The sequence below is a fragment of the Molothrus ater genome, chromosome 22 (assembly GCF_012460135.2).
Source record: "Molothrus ater isolate BHLD 08-10-18 breed brown headed cowbird chromosome 22, BPBGC_Mater_1.1, whole genome shotgun sequence".
NCBI classification, from domain to species: Eukaryota; Metazoa; Chordata; class Aves; order Passeriformes; family Icteridae; genus Molothrus; species Molothrus ater.
This window is the reverse complement of record NC_050499.2, coordinates 5,429,757-5,448,452: the sequence shown is the minus strand read 5'-3', so window position 1 is coordinate 5,448,452 and position 18,696 is coordinate 5,429,757. Positions and strand designations below refer to the sequence as shown.

Sequence of the window (18,696 nt, the reverse complement as noted above, 5' to 3'; positions counted from 1 at the left end):
TGGGGAAGGGGCTCAGCCTGCAGAAAAGGAGGCTCAGGGGGGCACCTGTGGCTCTGCACAACTCCCTGACAGGAGGGGAATGGCACAGCGGTGTTTTCTGAGAAATCCTCCCGCCAGGATTTCTTTCTCCTGAGAAAAAATTCTGAAAAATTTTCTCCTGAGGAAAAAGTTTCTCCTAGGATTTTTCTCTGCTGAGAAGCCTCAGAAAAGAAATGTCAACAATAACAATCTGATGGCTGTGGAATGTGGTCTGGAGATGTTTCAGCAACGGGTGCATCTTTAATTGGTGTCATGTGGTGGGTTTTAATTAATAACCAATCACAGTCCAGCTGTATTGGACTCTCTGGTCAGTCACAAGATTTTATTATCATTCTTTGCCAGCCTTTTGAAATGCTTTCTTTTTTTAGTATAGTTTTAATATATTTAGAATATATATAATATATATAGAATATGTATAATATATATTATATATACATAATTCTTTAGTATAGTTTTAATATATAATTTTGTTTTAATATAATATAGATCATAAAGTAACAAATCAACCTTTTGCAAGATGGGGTCAAGATTTTCATCCCTCCTTTGCTGGGGTTACCTGCAAATTCCACAGGGGACAGCCAGAGGGGATTTGGGATCTGCTCCCAGGAACAGGGACAGGAGGAGAGGGAATGGCTCAGGCTGGAATCAGCAGGAATTTCCCCATGGAAAGGTTATGAAATATTGGCAGGGGCTGCCCAGGGAGGTTTGGAGTCCCCAGCCCTGGAGGTGTCCAGGGAAGGACTGGGCTGGGGGCACTCAGAGCTCTGGGCACAGGTTGGGTTTAATAATCCCTGAGGTTTTTTCCAAGCTCACTGATCCTGAGGCTGTGTTTACAGCATAAATCAGCAGAGGTTGTAGGTGTGATCTTAACCTGTCACTTGGGACATTTAGGAAATATTACAGGTACCTTTATGTGTTTTTCACTTGGAGGGACAGGTTATGAACAGTGAAATATCCTGTTTACCAAGCCAGTGCTGTGTTAAATCTGCATTTTCAAGAGATGCCTTGAGATGGAAATCGTGTTTCTGAGTATGACTTCCCATTTCAAAGGTATAAAAAACATCTGAGAAACTGTAAATTAAAAAAAAAAAAGCCTTGAAGGAAAAGGGGAAGGGGAAAGGTCAGTTTGTTGTGGCTGTGTGTAATCCTGGCAGTGGCATCTGTTCCCTGTTATTGTTATAAAAATCTGATTTCATTAGGTTTGGGATGAATCACGGGCTGGGGAGCTCTGCTGGAGCTGGCTCACAGTGGGCTCATCCTGTCACAGTGAATATGTTGGGAATCTGGCTGGGGCAGGCAGAGCTCCAGGAGCCTCACAGCCCTGGGGGATGCAGGACGGAGCCTCTGCTCCTCAGCCCTGCTTGGAGCCAGCTGGGGCTGCTCAGGGTGGAATTCAGAGCTGGCTGGGATGGCTGGGCACTGCCTCAGAGGGTGGCTGTGTCTCATCAGCTCGGGGGCACAGCGGGGACAGCCCTGCCCGTGCCACTGCTTTGGCACAGAGAGGCACAACTGAGCTGGGTGGGGTGAGGAATGGACAGTGTGGGGTTGAGACATGGACAGTGTGGGGTTGAGACATGGACAGTGTGGGGTTGAGACATGGACAGTGTGGGGTTGAGACGTGGATGTCTGGGGTTGAGACATGGATGTCTGGGGTTGAGACATGGATGGCCTTCTTCCCCCTGGGAGGAAGAAGCAGAAGGGGTTGAGCATCTGCTGCCACAGCTGGGCTGGAAGGGCTGTGGCCACATGGCCCCATCCCGTGTGGGCTTGGGGGAGCCACAGGGAGCTCCTTGTGCAGCTCCTGGCTCAGCAGAGAGCTCCAATTCCTCTTTTCCCAGCTCCTTCCTCAGCAGATATCACCAATTCCTCCTTTCCCAGCTCCTACCCCAGCAGAGAGCTCCAATTCCTCCTTTCCCAGCTCCTTCCTCAGCAGATATCACCAATTCCTCCTCACCCCCATCCCCAAGGAGTGAAAAACCCCTGCAGGACAGTCACTAAAATCTGCTTTTCTCAGAAAGTGCCATCCCATCCCTTGCATTTCTCTGGCTCCCAATTATACCTTTATTTTCCCTGCTTCTTGCTGTTAAACCCTTAACTTTGAGCATTGCCTTTGAAATCTGTATCTGGTGGAGGTTTGCAGTGGAAGTCCCTTGTTGCTTGAACCTTGATTATTACCCAGCTACTCCAAAGGGGTCAGCTCTGGTTTGGTGCTTCTGGAGCACGGATTTTGTGTTAATTGCATGGGAATCTGTTAATTGTGTGGGAAATCTGAGTGAATGGAATAAAAAGCTGATTATTACAAGGGATGTTTTCCCTGTCAGAACTGGAACACCCCATGGGAAGAGAAGCTCTTCCTGAGGAAAGCTCAGCCCTGGTGGCTTCACTCAGTGCCTGGGAAATCCTGAGCAGCCCTGAGCCAGGCACTGCAGGTCCAGGTGCTCCTGGCTCCCTCTGCAACGTTTTCCTCATCACTCATGGAGCAGCAGTCTAGACTGGTGACATTTATCACCATGGGGAAGACAGAAGTGATTTTTGAGGGCAACCAAGTTCAAAGACTTTGCTGTAAGTCTTCAGGATTAAAGATTTACTTGATGCATCTTCCCCTGTTTAATAGACAGGAAGAGATGAAAGGGAATTTCTAGAAAGATTTTCGTTGATACTTAATGATGCCACTGTTAGATGAGCTTTGGCACAGTGTCCCGAGCCATGAAGCTTTAAAACCAACCTTTTTTAAACATTAAATGACTTTTTTTCATCCTCCAGCTTTAATAAATAAAGATTAGTTCAGCCTCGTTACCTCCCTAGTGCTGGGGGCTGGTTTAATATTTAGTTAAAGTAACCAGTCTCCCAAAATGAGCACATTTTGCTGCTTCCCCAAATCCCACAGGGAGGCTGGAAACTCCTCTGGAATTTGATCTGGGTTCTGCAACTGCTGCTGCCACTTCCAGCCTGGATCCAGCTCTCCATCTGAATTCCTTTCTTTCCAAAACCTCTGCTTTTCCCCCTTTCTCTTGTATTTGCTCCCAAAATTCAAATTCAATCAGAGCTGAGTAGGTAAAAGAGTTTTGTTGCTGTTATTTTGGGTTGCTTCTCTTTCTCTGCTTCTCTTTCTCTGCTTCTCTTTCTCTGCTTCTCTTTCTTTGCTGCGTCACCTTCAGGGAAGTTTTCAAGATTTTCAAAAATAAGACCAGAAAATCCCATCCTGAACAGAAATTTAAAAAAAAAAAAGCTCTGTGCAAATTTTTTTTTTTTTTTTGCTGAGCTGGCTTGAGGAAACTGTTCCAAATGCTTTGGTTTTGCCTATTTTTATACTTAAAAATCACTTAACTGTGCATTAGTGGAAGTGGATTTTGTTTGAAAGCTGCCAATTAGGAAAATACTTGAAAACATTCCCCAATTTAGTGACGTTGAAGCTTTAAATTAGAAACTAATGAATCTGAGAATGCTGACATCCACTCCCCCGCTGCTGATCTTTAATTTCACACCGTCAGCACCTGAGCAGGAGCTGCATTTGGTGATGCTCAGCACATGGATTTACCCTTCCCTGGGAGCAGGGCTGCAGGAAAAGTTTCTACGAGAACTTTCTCCTCTGCTTCTCTCCTGGAAAAGTGGAGTCTGTGGCAAATTGCTCTCCCAGCTTTGTTCTAATTAAAAGAAGTCATCAGCCATGTTAATATCCTAAAACCCTTGCTCCTGGCTTTGGAGGAAAGCACAAACCCTTTTTTGTGGCATAATGAGATTAGGATGAACTCAACTCCCATGAAACTGGGAAAAGCTAGGAAAAGAAGGAATTGTTGAGTATTTTCAGGATATGAAGTGGATCAGGCTGGTGTGGACCGGCTTTGGGCTTGCCCTGCTGGGGTGAGGGCAGGGCTGGGACCTGGGGAGGCTCTGCAGTCGTGCCAGGAGAGAAAAGATCCCCCTGGCATGAGCAGGCGAGGCTGGGAAAAGAGCCCTGAGAGGAAGAGGGGCTGAAATCAGGCTGTGCTTTGAGTTTTGGGGCTGGGCTAAAGTCTTAGGGGCAGGAAAACCAAAGAAAAGGAGCCTGGGCTCCAGCCAGGTTGGTCTGGGCTGTGCTGGGGGCTCTGTGGTGGCAGTGAAGGGAGCAATGAGGACCCTGAGGCACAGCCCAGATCCCTCTGTGGGTCCCTCAGTCCCAGCTCAGCATCCCTGTGCTGCTCTGCTCAGCATCCCTCTGCCCTCCCAACCTCTGTGTCCTTTGTGCCTTGCTCCTAGGACTCAGGGGATCTCCCTGATGGGCTTTATTTCACTTCCCAGCTCATTTATGCTTTTTCCTACCAAGAAAAAAAAAAACAAAAAACCAAACCTGCTGCAGGAGTTCCCTTCCCTTCCCTTCCCTTCCCTTCCCTTCCCTTCCCTTCCCTTCCCTTCCCTTCCCTTCCCTTCCCTTCCCTTCCCTTCCCTTCCCTTCCCTTCCCTTCCCTTCCCTTCCCTTCCCTTCCCTTCCCTTCCCTTCCCTTCCCTTCCCTTCCCTTCCCTTCCCTTCCCTTCCCTTCCCTTCCCTCAGCACCTGAGCAGTGCTGAAGGGCAGCTCTCCCTGTGGAGGGATATTTTTTTTTTTGGGGGGGGGAAGATAAGAATTGGTGATTTTTTTTTTTTTTTTTTTTAACAGCAGCACTTCTCTCCCCCAGATACAATGCAAAATCTGTGTTCTGGGGGGCATCTCCTGTTAGCCAGGATAAACCCACTGGGGTGCCAGCTCCTCATGAATTCTGCCCTGAGTGCTCCACCCCTGAACCCTTTTTTGCCTTCCCTCCAAAAAAACAAAGGTAAAACCCCTCCCCACCTCCCTCTGCCTTGCCACAGATCTGGGTGGGCAGCCGCAGGAGCTGAGTTCAAGAGCCTTCTGCTTGAAAAATATTTGTCCCTCCCCACCCAGGGCTGCTTCCTGAAATATTCCAGCTCCTCAGCACCCTAAAGGAACCATCCCGGGGTTTTTTGGGGACGTTCTGCCTTTGTTAGGATGTGAGGCAGCTCCTGGATCTGGGTTTTTTTGGGCTGGGCAGCTGGAGGAGCCTCTCTGGGAGCAGCCAGCCTGTGTGGCAGTGGGTGCTGGGAGCCTGGCAGTGTGGGTGGCTGTGCTGTGGCATTCCAGCAGGTAAAACAGAGATTTCTCTGCAGAGATTTCACCACCCACCTGTCTGGCAGGGCCTGGGGAGTGGGAGAAGCAGCGGGAAAGGCCACGTGTGGGCAGGGGGATGTGGCAGCTCTGGTGGTGACAGGAGCACAAACAGAGCTCCTGCAGGGATCAGGAGTGTGGGTGATGCTGGAGAGGCTACCTGGGACAGAGTTAGAGGAATGAAACTGGGATTTATTAAAAGGGTTTGAAGGATACATCTTGGGCAGAACAAGAGCCCAGCCATGGCTACACCCAAGATGGACCCCAAGTCATGAGTTTTGACACTTTTATAAATTTTGGTCCGTTTTCATATTGGGGTAAATTCACCAATTCCAGCTCCAGGTGATGCAGTCCCATCCTCCCAGTTTGCTCTCTGTTGTTCAATTTTCTGTTGTTTGTTGCTCAGTTCTCTGTTGTTTGCACTTTTTGGGCTGGAGCTGCAGCGGTGTCCTTGGTTCTGGGGCTGGACAAGGATTGTTCTGTGGGGCTGAGCTGTGGGGAGAACTTGGTGACACTTTGTATGGAGTTCAGAGTCACACACCAATGCAGCGCAGAGGCTGGGAAATACGAAAGCTCAACCTTAAGACATCATGGGGATGAGGAGGGGAGTGCAGATCCCAAACCTAACCTGTGCCTACACCTCTTTCCCCCACAGCTGCCATCCTGGATGACCCCATGGAGTGCAGCAGAGGGGAGAGGCTCTCCATCACCCTGGCCAAGAACCGCATCAACCGCGCGCCCGAGCGGGCGGGCAAGGCCAGGGTGGAGGTGGACATCTTTGAGCTGCTGAGGGACAGCGAGTACGAGACTGCAGAGACCAGTGAGTACCACCCCTGGGATGCCTTGGGGAGGCTGAGATGGAGCAGAGGCTGGAGGAGTTACAGAATAAAGCAGGGATTTATTAAAAGGATCTCCTCAATGGATCCACCTTGGGCAGCACAAGAGCCCAGCCAGGGCTGCACCCAAGATGAACCAAAATGGTCCCAAAATGAATCTGAGATGGTCCCAAAATGGTCCCAAAATGAATCTGAGATGGTCCCAAAATGGTCCCAAAATGAATCTGAGATGGTCCCAAAATGAATCTGAGATGGTCCCAAAATGGTCCCAAAATGAATCTGAGATGGTCCCAAAATGAACCCGAGATGGTCCTGAGATGGTTCCAAAATGAACCCAAGATGAACCAAAATGGTCCCAAAATGAACCCAAGATGAACCAAAATGGCCCCAAAATGCACGAGCGCTCCCGGGGTCTCTCCCTGGGATCAGTTCTGCTCCATTTGCATCTTGCAGTTCATTGTCCCATTCCAGCTTTAGCCCCTGCAGTCCCATCCTTGTTTTTCTCTCTCCAGCCCACGGGGTTTGTGCTCCTGGGCTGAGATTTGGATCATTTGTCCTTGGTGCCCAGCTGGAGCAGGAATTGTTTTGTGTCCCTGCTCTGTGCCCAGAGCTCAGCATCCCCTGATGTGAACCCAGACCCACACACTAAAGCACAGAATCTGAAAAATATACAAAACCTATATAAAATATAAAACCTGAGGCCCAGCTCTCCTCCCAGGAGCCATCTGGCACTCTGAACTTGTGATTTTGTGGCAGTTCAAGGGGAACAGAGAGAAAAAAACCCATCCCTGCTCCTTGCACAGAGCAGTTTTCATTTGAGATGAATGAAATGTGCTGGTGCAAGCTCAGGCATGGACTGAGAGAATCCCTGCCCCCAGTAAGCTTTGCCACCACTCAGTGGCTTGGGACAAATAATTTCCTTTAATCTGCCTGTCAATAAACAGAGGTAATGCTGATCCTTTGTCAAGAGCTTAATGGTGAGCAAACAAGAGACTCTCGGGCAAGTTGGGTGCAATTAAGTTGTTTTTAAAACCCTGTGGAATCCTGTGTGTCAGCAAACACAGCAGCTCTTCCTGGAGCTTGAGATTGGCAGCAGATTTATTTACACCAAGTGAAGTTTCTCAAGTGATGTTTGAAATCATGAGGATGAAGAAGAGCTGATTTCCACAGAGCAGCAGATTTCCCATGCCACTCTCAAATCCCTGGATGAAGCGATTCTTTATTAGGGCTGTTCTTCTGAGTGCCCAATATGCCAGATCTGAATGAAAAAGAAATTGAGGGTCACTGTCCCACAGTTTGAAAGGAACCCTAAAGGTCTCTGATATTTTTTTTTTCCTGTAAGAGGGAAAACACTTTGGAATAGTAAATCCTCCTTTTAAAATCATTTTAGAGTTCAAGTGAGTGCTATAATTTTTTATTACCAGTTGTCTCGAGAAAGCTGGAGTAATAATTTTAAATAATCTGGATTTTAGACTCGTTTCCTAATGATTCTGCCTTCCATGACTGTGTGATCTGCAGGGTTATCCCCAAAAAGCGTGGCAGGGTGTTGTGCTTTGGGGCTGGCTGGTTTTTCCTGGAGTCTTGGTGGCTTTTCTGCTCAGGGATCTCCAGGTGAGGTGGCAGAGCAGCTCCGTGGGGCTGTGGGATCAGCACATCGCTCCTTCATTTCCTGCACCAGCGTTTGCTCCATTTATAGATGTGTGCAGTTAATAAAGAGATCTCAGCAAGAACCTGGGCTCTATTTATAGAGCCCGTCACCCCTCAGGCAGCCCAGACTGAGCCCTTCTCCACTGCTTTGGATCCCCCAATTTTTCAATGTTTTCCTGGTTTTCCCCATCTCTATTGTCCCCTCTTGTCCCCTTACTTGGCACAACACTAAGGCAGACCCAATTTATCTGGCCAGACCAATTAAGATTCGGTTTATCCGGCCAGACCAATTAAGATCCAGTTTATCTGGCCAGGCCTTGCAGAAAGGATAGGAATTGCCATGGAATCCCAGAATCCCAAACTGGAATGGGTTGGGAGGGACCTAAAGCTCATCCAGCTCCACCCAAGCTGTCCTTGGACACTTCCAGGGGTCCAGAGGCAGCCACAGCTTCTCTGAGCATCCAAAAGTGGCATTTTTAGCCCCATTTTTGTTCTTTCCTCATAAATATCCTGCTTGCAGCAGCACTCTGTGCCTGTAGCTTTGTTTTTGGGGAACAGACTTGATTGCAGTGACCCCAGAGATGCTGTAAGAATCACCAGAGGGATTTTTTCTGCCTTATTTTCAGCCTGTGACCCTGCTCAGGAATTCTGCTCCTGGAAGGTTTCTCCAGCAGAGGAATATTAATTGGCTGAGAATGAAATATTATGCAAGGAATTGTTGGTTTCGGCAAATGTTGTGTTTGGGGAGGAATTGGAAACAGGGCAAGTGAGGAAAGGGCATATCCCATTTCCAGTTTTCACCTTGGGGTGATTTTCTTTGTTTCCTTTACTTGGATTTTTAGAGTAGAAATTGCAGAAAATTGACTTGATTTTAGTGAATTTTGCAGTGTGTTATTTGCCTGTTCTTCAGAGGAAAAAAAAAATGTCTGGAAGCTTTTCTTAGAAAAGAAGTAATCTGGATTCTGTATGGCTCCTCTATTAATGTCACTGATGTTATTTTTGATTTATCCTGGTGGCAGAGGAAAATCAGATCCCCAAACTTAAATTTCAAGGCTTTCATGGCTTTCAACTGCTTCAATACGTTGCTGGTTTTTGTTATGACACACAATATTAATAAAAACTGTTGAGATGTTTTAACCTGTGACTGCAAAGCTGTTTACAGCTGTTTAATACTGTTCTCACATTTCACACTCCTTGATTCACTTTTAAATATCAGAGCTCCATGCTTAGCTGACAGATCTGGGAGTGCTGGGATTACACCACATTCTCCATATACAGGAAAAGGAAGAATTTTGGGAAGAAAGGGCTTGTATTTGGGGAGTCAGGGTTATTTTATTTTTTATTTTATTTTTTATTTTATTTTTTATTTTATTTTTTATTTTATTTTTTATTTTATTTTTTATTTTATTTTTTATTTTATTTTTTATTTTATTTTTATTTATTTTTATTTTATTTTTATTTTATTTTTTATTTTATTTTTTATTTTTTATTTTATTTTTTATTTTATTTTTATTTTATTTTTTATTTTTTTTAATTTTTTTTATTTTTTATTTTTACTTTCTTTTTATTTTATTTTTTATCTATTTTTTATATATTATATTTTATTTTAATTTTATTTTTTTCTGGAGCTGTTTTTCTCCCATTTTCCCTTCTGACTGGCTCAGGGTGTTTTAATGTTAGAGAGCCCCAAAATCTGAGCTGCTCCAGCAGGTAAAATCCCAGTCAATCCATCACATTCATGCCTGGTTTGCTATTCCAGCCTTAGATATGAATGAACACAAACTTTGGCTGTTCCTGTGTGATTTTAAGGAGGTTTCAATGAGAAGTTGTGAGCAGAACCTTGTATGTATATATATATTTTTTTTGCTGTTTCAAGGAAAACCTGTTCTCCCTTTGTGTTTGATGTTCCAGCTTCTTTTGTGCAGCTCCAAAACGATTTGTTTAATCACGTCTTTATCTAAACCACCTTGTTCCTTTTGATGTCCAGGCAGGACAGATTTCCCTGCTTGTCACCCTGTCCCCTCTGGCCTCCTCAGCCTTTTAAGCTCCTCTTTGTTGTGAATCCAGTTAAAGTAACCAGTCTCCCAAAATAAACACATTTTGCTGGTTTCCTAAATCCCACAGGGAGGCTGGAAACTCCTCTGGAATTTGATCTGGGTTCTGCAACTGCTGCTGCCACTTCCAGCCTGGATCCAGCTCTCCATCTGAATTCCTTTCTTTCCAAAACCTGCACTTTTTCCCTTTTCTCTTGTATTTGCTCCCAAAATTCAAATTCAGTCAGAGCTGAGTAGGTAAAAGAGTTTGGCTGTTGTTATTTTGGGTCCCCTTTCCTTTTCCCCCCTTTCCTTTTCCCCTCTTCACCTTCAGGCAAGTTTTCAAGATTCTCAAAAATAAGATTAGAAAATCCAGGGCAGGTCAGGCAGCAGCTGGAGAATTGGAGATTTTGATTTGCCCACACAATGGATATTTCAGAGTGCCTTTCCAAAGGGTCCTTTCAGTGGTGCTGGCTCCAATGTGTTGTTTTTACCTGTCCCACTATTTTGGGACACATCTTATTTATTCATGTTTCAGTTTCATTTTCAGCCTGCTCTGGTTATCAGGAAATCGTGGAATGGTTGGGCTTGGAAGGGTCCCTAAGGATCGTTTTGTTCCTCCCCTTTTCATGAGCAGGGACATTTTCCACTGTCCCACCTTGCTCCAAGCCCTGTCCGAGCTGGCCTTGGACACTTCCCCAGCCTCTCCAGCCCTGTCTGGGGACAGGTTCCTGTCAGGAAGCACAGGGGAAGCTCCAGGAGCATCTCTAGAACCCCTTTTTCTTTATGCACTTGGTGTTTTTCTCTCTGAGAATCCCATGGCCAGTCCCTGTCTCTGGAGATCCCAGCTGTGTTTTGCAGTCAGGGAGCTCCTGAGGTGTTTCCACACTTTCCCTGCTGTTTTATTTTGAATTATAACCAGGAATCTTCTGTTTGAAACCCTGCTCAGGTATCTGTGTGCTCTGAATGAGATGATTCTGCCCCGGGGGTGGCTCCTCTCTCTGGAGGGACCTTCCAGCCCTGCTTTGAACAGGGGAGGATTCATGGAAATGTTTTCCTGGGATCTCAGGAAGAGAAAAGGCACTCTGGCCATGTCTGAGGGGATGTGCATTCATTTAGCACCAAGAGCTCCTCATTTTTTCATGTTCAAAAATAAGTTTGCAGCTCTGCCTTCCTTTGAAAAATATCCTGCTGTATCCCAAGTGCCCAAATATGGGTTTTATTCCAAAATACACTCATGGAAATGGTTGGGCACTGCCCTGCTGTACAAAAGGAGGGTCCCTGTGCCCTGAGCACACACCTGATCCAGGATGGTCAGTGGTTAAGAGGTTCTTAAAGTGATGCCACTTCAATTCCAGCACTTTTGAGACCCTGAATTCTAAACAACATCAAAACTGGGGCAGAAACTCGGAGCTGCTGGAGCCTGCAGCACTCCCAAAGGGCCCTGCACAGCATTCAGCTTTTGTGGCGTTGCACTATGAAGGGATTGGAGTGGCAGGGGTCTGGAATCATCCATAGTTACAGTCCCTGGGATTACTGGATGGATTTTGGATACAGGACCAACATTTCCACATCCTGCAAGTGCTTGTGTGGATGCCCATGGCAGCAGCAAGGTCGAGCCTTTTCTCCCTGCGAGCCCTGACAGCACCAGGTAACACTCTGAAACAGGAAATGTGCTTGGCTTACAAGAGAAGCTTTCCAAACGTGGTCCAAACCTTTGCCTCAGGCACCTCCACTTTGTTTCCATTCATTTTCCTTCATTTTTGTGGATGTTTCCCCCTGGTAGTGATAAGCCAGGTCTTTTTCTTCCTCCAGTTGTTGCAACCCTGTTGCTATGGCTACTTAACCCACTTTTTGCTCCTGCTAGCAGGCACGAGAAGAAAATCACTCCCCAAACTTTCCCCCTGCGCAGCACAACCAGGAATTTTCCCCAGGAATTTTGTGCTGGTGACCTGTGAAGAAGGGAGGGCTTGGAGCAGCTCCTTCCTCACGGATGCTGAATGGCAGAGCTGAGAGGCACTGATGAGTGCTGCTGAGGCTTTCAGGCTGGTGCTTCTTATTTAAAAGGATCTTCTGGAGAGGTTTAAGTGCCTGTAAATTTTTTAAGCACGGAGGAAAAGCAAGCCCTGGATTCCTTTGAAGATGCTGCAGAAAAATATCCCTCCATAGGAGACTGAGTTGTTGGAGGGAGAGGGAGCTGAGGAGGAAGGAAAGCCCAAGAGGAGATGTTTGCATTTCATGAGCACTTTCTGTAAGAAGTTGGAGCAATCAGCGGGGACTGGGGAGGATAAGGAGTTTTTCCTTCAAAAGAGAAGCAAAACCAATTCCCCAAAGTGACAAATTAAGTGAGATTTGGGCCTCGTTTTCCAGGCTGTGGAGGAGTGCACGGCCAGAGATCACAGAATGGTTTGGATTGGCAGGAACCTTAAAGATCATCTTGTTCCACCTCCTGCCATGGGCAGGGACAACCTCCAGGGTGCTCCAGGCCTTGGGCACTTGCAGGGATGCAGGGGCAGCCACAGCTTCTCTGGGAAAACGTGAAACTGTAGATTTTCCCCTCCCAAACCCCACACTCGACGCCAAACTTGCTGTTCTAGCACCACCCCCAGCACAGTGAGCTTTTATCCTCTTCCAGCCTTGATTTAAAGACTCAAACTCACTAAAACCCCTCCCTGATCTGTAGCTCAGCAGTTTTGATGATGAGCTCACTTTACTACCAAAATAAAACCACATTCAGGTTTGAATTTTTCCAGCTCAAACAGCTCTTTGCTGCTCTGAGGTGCCAGCCAGGGGATAGAGGCAGGTTTGACAGCGATGAGAGCTGAAATCTCAGCCTTGGGGTGCAGTGGTTTGGTTTCCACACACAGAAACATTGTGAGCTTGCCCTGGCCAGAACTCACAAGAGCTTTGTGCCTCTTTCTCCCTTTTGGTGCCTCCTTTGTGTTCAGAAAGATTCCAGTTGAGCAAGTGTGGTTTTGTCAGGGGAAAAGCTGAGTGTGTGAGGATGCTGAGGCTCTCAGGAGGCTCTTGGAGCTCAGGGACTGAGGCATGAGGGGCTCTCCCCTCCTGCTCAGGAGCTTTTTGCTGCTCTGCATAAGCGGCTCTTGCCTCCTGTTTCAGGTTTTTCCTGCTCTGAAGGAAAGGTTCTGAGTGATGCAGGGGATGAGGATGGCACCAGGGAGGTGACACCAGCAGTGCTGCTCCTGGCAGTGAAATTCAGCTGGATTTTTGCTGTGAATTAAAAGGACCAAAAAAAAGCCTTGCAGTTTAACCCAGGAAGAGATTTAACTTCACGTTTTTCAGGTGTTTTTTATGGTTCTGCTAACCTTGGTGGCAGGGAGCCAGAAGATTTAACTACTGCCAGGAAGAAAACAACACAAAACAAATGAAAACCAGCAATGAAATCCTTGTTTTTACCACTGAACTCTGCAAAGATGAGGGGAGAAATTGCTACAAGTCTGTTTGATGCTTTAAAGCCAGGTCACTGCTGTGTTTAGCATCTTTCCATAAAGTTTAGTTCATGTTTCTGTCCTGGGGACAGAAAGGGGTCAGAAATGAAGATTCTGGGGTTTTGGGGAGAGTTTAGGTGGGGTTTGAAAAGGTTTGGGGAAGATGGAGAGTGCCCCAGGCAGGGTGACAGCACTTCAGGGGGAATGAAGGGATTTTGGGGATGAGAATGGCACAGAGGGTGTTGTGGGAAGGAGATGAGCCATATCCTGACTAGAGCATGGCTGGCTGCTGGAATGTGGGATGGATTCTGACCTCTGTTCCCTCTCTCTGCTGCCCACAGTGTGCCAGATTCTCCCCAAAGGCGTGGTGGGAGTCCTGGGGCCTTCCTCCAGCCCAGCCTCCAGCTCCATCATCAGCAACATCTGTGGGGAGAAAGAGGTAAGTGGGAAATTCCTTTGTGATGCCAGAGTGGACAGCGTGGCTGATCCCCCTCCTCCTCATGCACAGACCTTTGAAAAGTCTTCCTTTTCCCTCTGCTGCCTCTTTCTGCCTCCCTTTTCCTCTCTGCACCCCGTTTTGCTCCTCACATTCATCACCACGTCCCCACTGAGGGCTGCAAAGCCCAGAGCTCACCCTGCTGGATGCAAACCCAAATCTCCTGCTGTGGCTCTGTGCACATTCTTGGGGAGCTTTGTGTTTACTGCTCCTCCATCCAGTTCAACCCCTTTTTTTTAATCTCTGTCCAGGCTATGTGCTGGATTTAATATTTTATAAGCCTTGAACCTTCCTACATGGATCTGGCTCTGCACTCTGGAGAAGAAATTGAGTTTTCTTCCCACAGTTCATCCCTTTAAAGGCAGATAACATCTCTCAGCCATTAAGTGGCTCTCTCTGGAGCTCAGCCTTCCAACAGAGGAGGCTGGCACTGAGCACTGTAAATAATTGGCATTCACTAATGAGTGCTGGTTGTTCCTGGGGGGTGGAAGGGATGGAAGGGATGCTCCAGCCCTGAAGCACGGGGCTGCAGCAGGAGGCGTCTCCTGGGGGTGTTTTGTAGTGTTTTCTCTTGCTAAATTCTCTGGACATGTGCTCCATGCCAGGAAAGGGAGCTCTGCATGTGGTTTTCCTCTGAAATTCAGATTCCTCCCCAGTCTCTGATCTGAGGCTCCTGATTTTTTTTTTTTTCTTCAGGAAGGACAGGTGAGTGCTGGTGCCCTCCTGAGGTGTTTGGTTCTCTCCATGAGGTGTAAACCTGCAGGAACTCCCTGGGATTTACATGCCAGGAGCATCAGCTGGGGCAGAACCCAGGCAGAGCCCCCCGTGCCTGCAGGCACCCCTCAGGGAAGGGCAGCAGTGGCCCCAGGCAGGCACTGCAGGGACTGATGTTCTGGGGATGAACCTGCCCTGTGCTACCCCCCTCAGGCCCAAAGAATGCCCAGAAAGGGGAATTGCACTGGGGCAGAGCTCCTGGGCAGGAGAGGAGGGTTCCTGGGGATGAAGGCAGGGCTGAACAAGGCTGTGTTAGCCCTGGGTGCTGTGTGGATTCCTTCCACACAATAATCCCTTTCCCCTTGTCCCAAAAGGGGAATTGCACTGGGATAGAGCTCCTGGACAGGAGTGGAGGGTTCCTGGGGCAGGAGGGTGAACAGGCTGTGCCCAGCCCTAGGATCTGATGTGCTGTGTGGATTCTTCCCACACAAGAATCCCTTCTCCCTTGTCCCAAAAGGGGAATTGCACTGGGGCAGGGCTCTTGGGCAGGAGAGGAGGATTCCTGGGGATGAGGGCAGGGCTGAACAAGGCTGTGTTAGCCCTGGGTGCTGTGTGGATTCCTCCCACACAAGAATCCCTTTCCCCTTGTCCCAAAAGGGGAATTGCACTGGGGCAGGGCTCTTGGGCAGGAGAGGAGGGTTCCTGGGGATGAAGGCAGGGCTGAACACTGGACAGGGCTGTGCTCGGCCCTGATGTTCTGTGCAGGTTCCTCCCACACAATAATCCCTTTCCTCTGTTCAGGAAGGGGAATTGCACTGGGATAGAGCTCCTGGACAGGGGAGGAGGGTTCCTGGGGATGAAGGCAGGGGCTGAACACTGAACAGGGCTGGATTCCTTCCCCTGTCTCTGCATCTCTGAGTCCCAGGCTGGTCTGGATCCCTCCCAGCAGTGATCAGGAGCTGCCCTGTCTGCTCTGGTTATGGAAATCCACCTTTCCCTCCTGGGTGAGGGCTGCGGGCTGGAATCAAGGCAGATAGCAGCTTATTACTCCTTAACTTCCCTCGCTAACCAACAGCTCCTGCTGTCACTGAAGCAGCCTTCAGGAGCTGCTAATGGGCTCTCCCAGGAGGGGAGAGGTGGGAGGCAGGGGCTGATGGCTTCGGAAGGAGGCACAGAGGACCTGACACGCTGCTAACAAAGCTGTGGCAGATGTTTCCCTTCCTCCGACTTCTGCTTCTTCCAGAATAATTCACCTGGCAGAAGGAAAACAAGATTGCCTCTCTTTATCTGGCTGAGCCTGCAGAGCCTGGGCTCGGTCTGTGTGTCTGTCCAGCTGCTCCGCCCGTGGTCTGCTTTGTATTTGCAGGGATCACTGTGGCAGGGAGGAATGATGAGGAGGACTCCATCTTATCAGAAGGCTAATTAATTACTTTATTATACTATATTATTCTATATTATATTATGTAAGAGTCGAAATGAGGGATGTGGGACTCCAGGGACTCTTCAAAATGCAGTTTATTGAATCCAAGACATTACAGCAGTCCAGGGTCGTGGGTGACAGAGCTGTGCCTACAGCTGTCAGCTCCAGCTGCAGGCAGGCCTGGAGACCCTGCGTTTAGGTTACATTGCATTATATCCTTTTCTTTTGGTTACATTGCATTATATCCTTTTCTTTTGGTTACAATGCATTTTATACTGTTCTTTGCTGAGCATCTCAATACAGTAGCACAAATCTGTACCTTAACTTTTACCTCTAGCCTATCATAACTGCTATAATTACCATATTCATGTTACTGTTCTCCAATCACTCAAAGTCAGTACATTACAGTTGAAGCTCGAAGTTGGTTTTCAGTTTTCTTGCAGTGGAAAATTCTGAGACCTTTTTTCTACTTGCCACATTTGCTGCTTTGTTTGCCTGTGCTCTCTTTGTGCTTGGCAAAAACATCTTCTTGTTTGGGGTGGGTTTATCCTTTGCTCTAAGCCATAAAGACCCCTTCTAACCAACACACCCTTTGCCTCCTTGGTTATCCAGTGAGATTGGCTCAGCAATTCTTTTCTTCTAGATCAAAACTTGCTTTCATTTCTATTCCTTCTTCAGATTCTACATTCAAAAAAATCTTTCTGCCAAGCTCACAAATCTGTGAGACTTTCTTGTCAAACTCTCATCCTTCCCAACAATATTACACTCTATTACATTACATCTAAACTGAATCTGCCAAGCACTCAACTCAACTGCCCAGAATCTCATGACTGTCAGCCCACAGTTCTGACACACACGTGGCCCTGACAGGACAAGGAAACAAAACACCATCACTGTGGGTAAATCTCCATGTTGCATTCTACTTTGGCACAAACACAGGCACAGCAAATGAGATTAGAGTTGTTTTGATCATTCTCTGAGGTTCAGAGAATGTGAAACCCAGGAATAGTCTTGGGAGGAATCGTGCCTTGCTTTTCTCTGTGAGGAGAAATGTGGCTGCGGCCTGCAGGATGTGCAGAGCCCTGAGCCTTCCCAGCTCCCAAAACTCCCCCTGGAGCACATCCTGCTCCAGCTGCTGCTCTGCTGCATCCATCACAGGCCCAGCCCTGGTGCTCCCAGCCCTGCCTGGCCTCCTGTTGGTCAGAAATGCCCAAAGCTTCTGGCTGCTGTGCTGTTCCTCCCCTGCCCAGCCTCACCAACACGGGGTCATCTTGTTCTTGCCTTCATCTCTGCTAATTAATTACCTGGTGGCACCTCCATGCAGAGGGGCTGGGTTCAGGGCCCTGGATGATCCCTCCTGTGTCCCTGCATCCTTCCCCAACGAAGGCTGGGCCCAGCCACAATTAGCGCCCCAGCTAATTAGGCTGAGCTCACAGGGAAGGTTTCCTGTGCTGTAATCACAGTCCCTGATGCCTTTCTCTGAGTGGCTCAGCAAGACTCTTCCTGCTCCACTCCTTCCCGTGGTTTTTGTTGCTGTGATAATTATTTTCCTCTGCTGCTGCACGAGTCCCACCCTCCCCTCTTGACTCCAGTGCTGCTGCTGCAGTTTTACTGGGATATTCCACTTTCTGCCTGCTGTGTGCTTCACACCGCAGGCCCTTTATCACAGAGCTACTTGTTTTTATTTCTATTTCCTCTTTAATTATATTTTCTTTCCTCCTCCTCACGCTCAGGTTCCTCACTTCAAAGTGGCTCCAGAGGAGTTCCTGAAGCTGCAGCTCCAGAGGTTCACCACCCTCAACCTCCACCCCAGCAACACCGACATCAGCGTGGCCGTGGCAGGAATCCTGAACTTCTTTAACTGCACCACTGCCTGCCTCATCTGTGCCAAAGCTGAATGTAAGTCCTTGCCAGGCTGGCTTTTCCTGCCCCTCTGCTTCGTCTCCTCTTTGTTTGGTGCTATGCTCCTCATGTCTCTGCTCAGCACAGCTTTTCCACTCGTTTCTCCACCCTGGTGCCCCATGGAGGAGTTTTTTCAGAGGAGGAAAGGGGATGGGTAGATGGGTAGAGATTATCCTGCCTTCTGTTTGCCCATCTGAAGAGTGTTTTGCTTCCACAGATGGGGCTTTGGATAAAAAAAAAAAAATTAAGAAAGGCGTAGGCCTGGTTCTGGAGATTATTTTTAGGCATGTAAAGCACTTTGAAATGTGGCTTGCCCAAAGCCACGTGCAGTTTGTGGCCTAAAAGTGGGATTTGAGTAACAGTCAGCACAGAGCATCCTCCTGGCTCTGCAGCCTGCATCTGCTGGGGACTGTGCGTGGGGACAATGGAGCTCCCACCTGAGCAGGGCCAGATCCACCTGAGCAGGGCCAGATTCACCTCAGCAGAGTCATTTCCACCTGAGCAGGGCCAGATTCACCTCAGCAGAGCCATTTCCACCTGAGCAGGGCCAGATCCATCTCATCAGAGCCATTTCTACCTGAGCAGGGCCAGATCCACCTCAGCAGAACCATATCTATCCCTGCAGGGCCATCTCCACCCTCACCAGGGCCATTTCCTCTTCACCAGGGCCATCTCCACCCTTGGCAGGGCCATCTCTACCTTGACAGGGCCATCTCCACCTCAGCAGAGCCATATCCACCTTGAAAAGGTGATCTCCATCCCTTCCGGGCCATCTCCACTTTGACAGGCCCATCTCTACCTTGACAAGGCCAGATCCACCTCAGCAGAACCATAACTATCCCTGTAAGGCCATCTTCACTTCAGCAGGGCCATCTCCACCTTGACAGGGCCAGATTCGCCTCAGCAGAGCCATAACTATCCCTGTAAGGCCATCTCCACCCTCGCCAGGGCCATCTCCACCCTCGCCAGGGCCATCTCCTCCTCGCCAGGGCCATCCCCATCCCTGCAGAGCTCCTGCTG

At 48.1% G+C, this 18,696-nt stretch overlaps 1 protein-coding gene across 1 annotated transcript in view; it reads left to right on the top strand.

Moving 5' to 3' along the window:
* The window catches only part of GRIK4 (glutamate ionotropic receptor kainate type subunit 4), a 144,447-nt gene that overhangs the window by 54,305 nt on the left and 71,446 nt on the right, over positions 1–18,696 (top strand). The window contains 3 exon segments of the mRNA XM_036397477.2: positions 5,835–5,999; positions 13,486–13,583; positions 17,508–17,673. Of these exon segments, the coding sequence (XP_036253370.1) occupies positions 5,835–5,999; positions 13,486–13,583; positions 17,508–17,673 (429 nt within the window).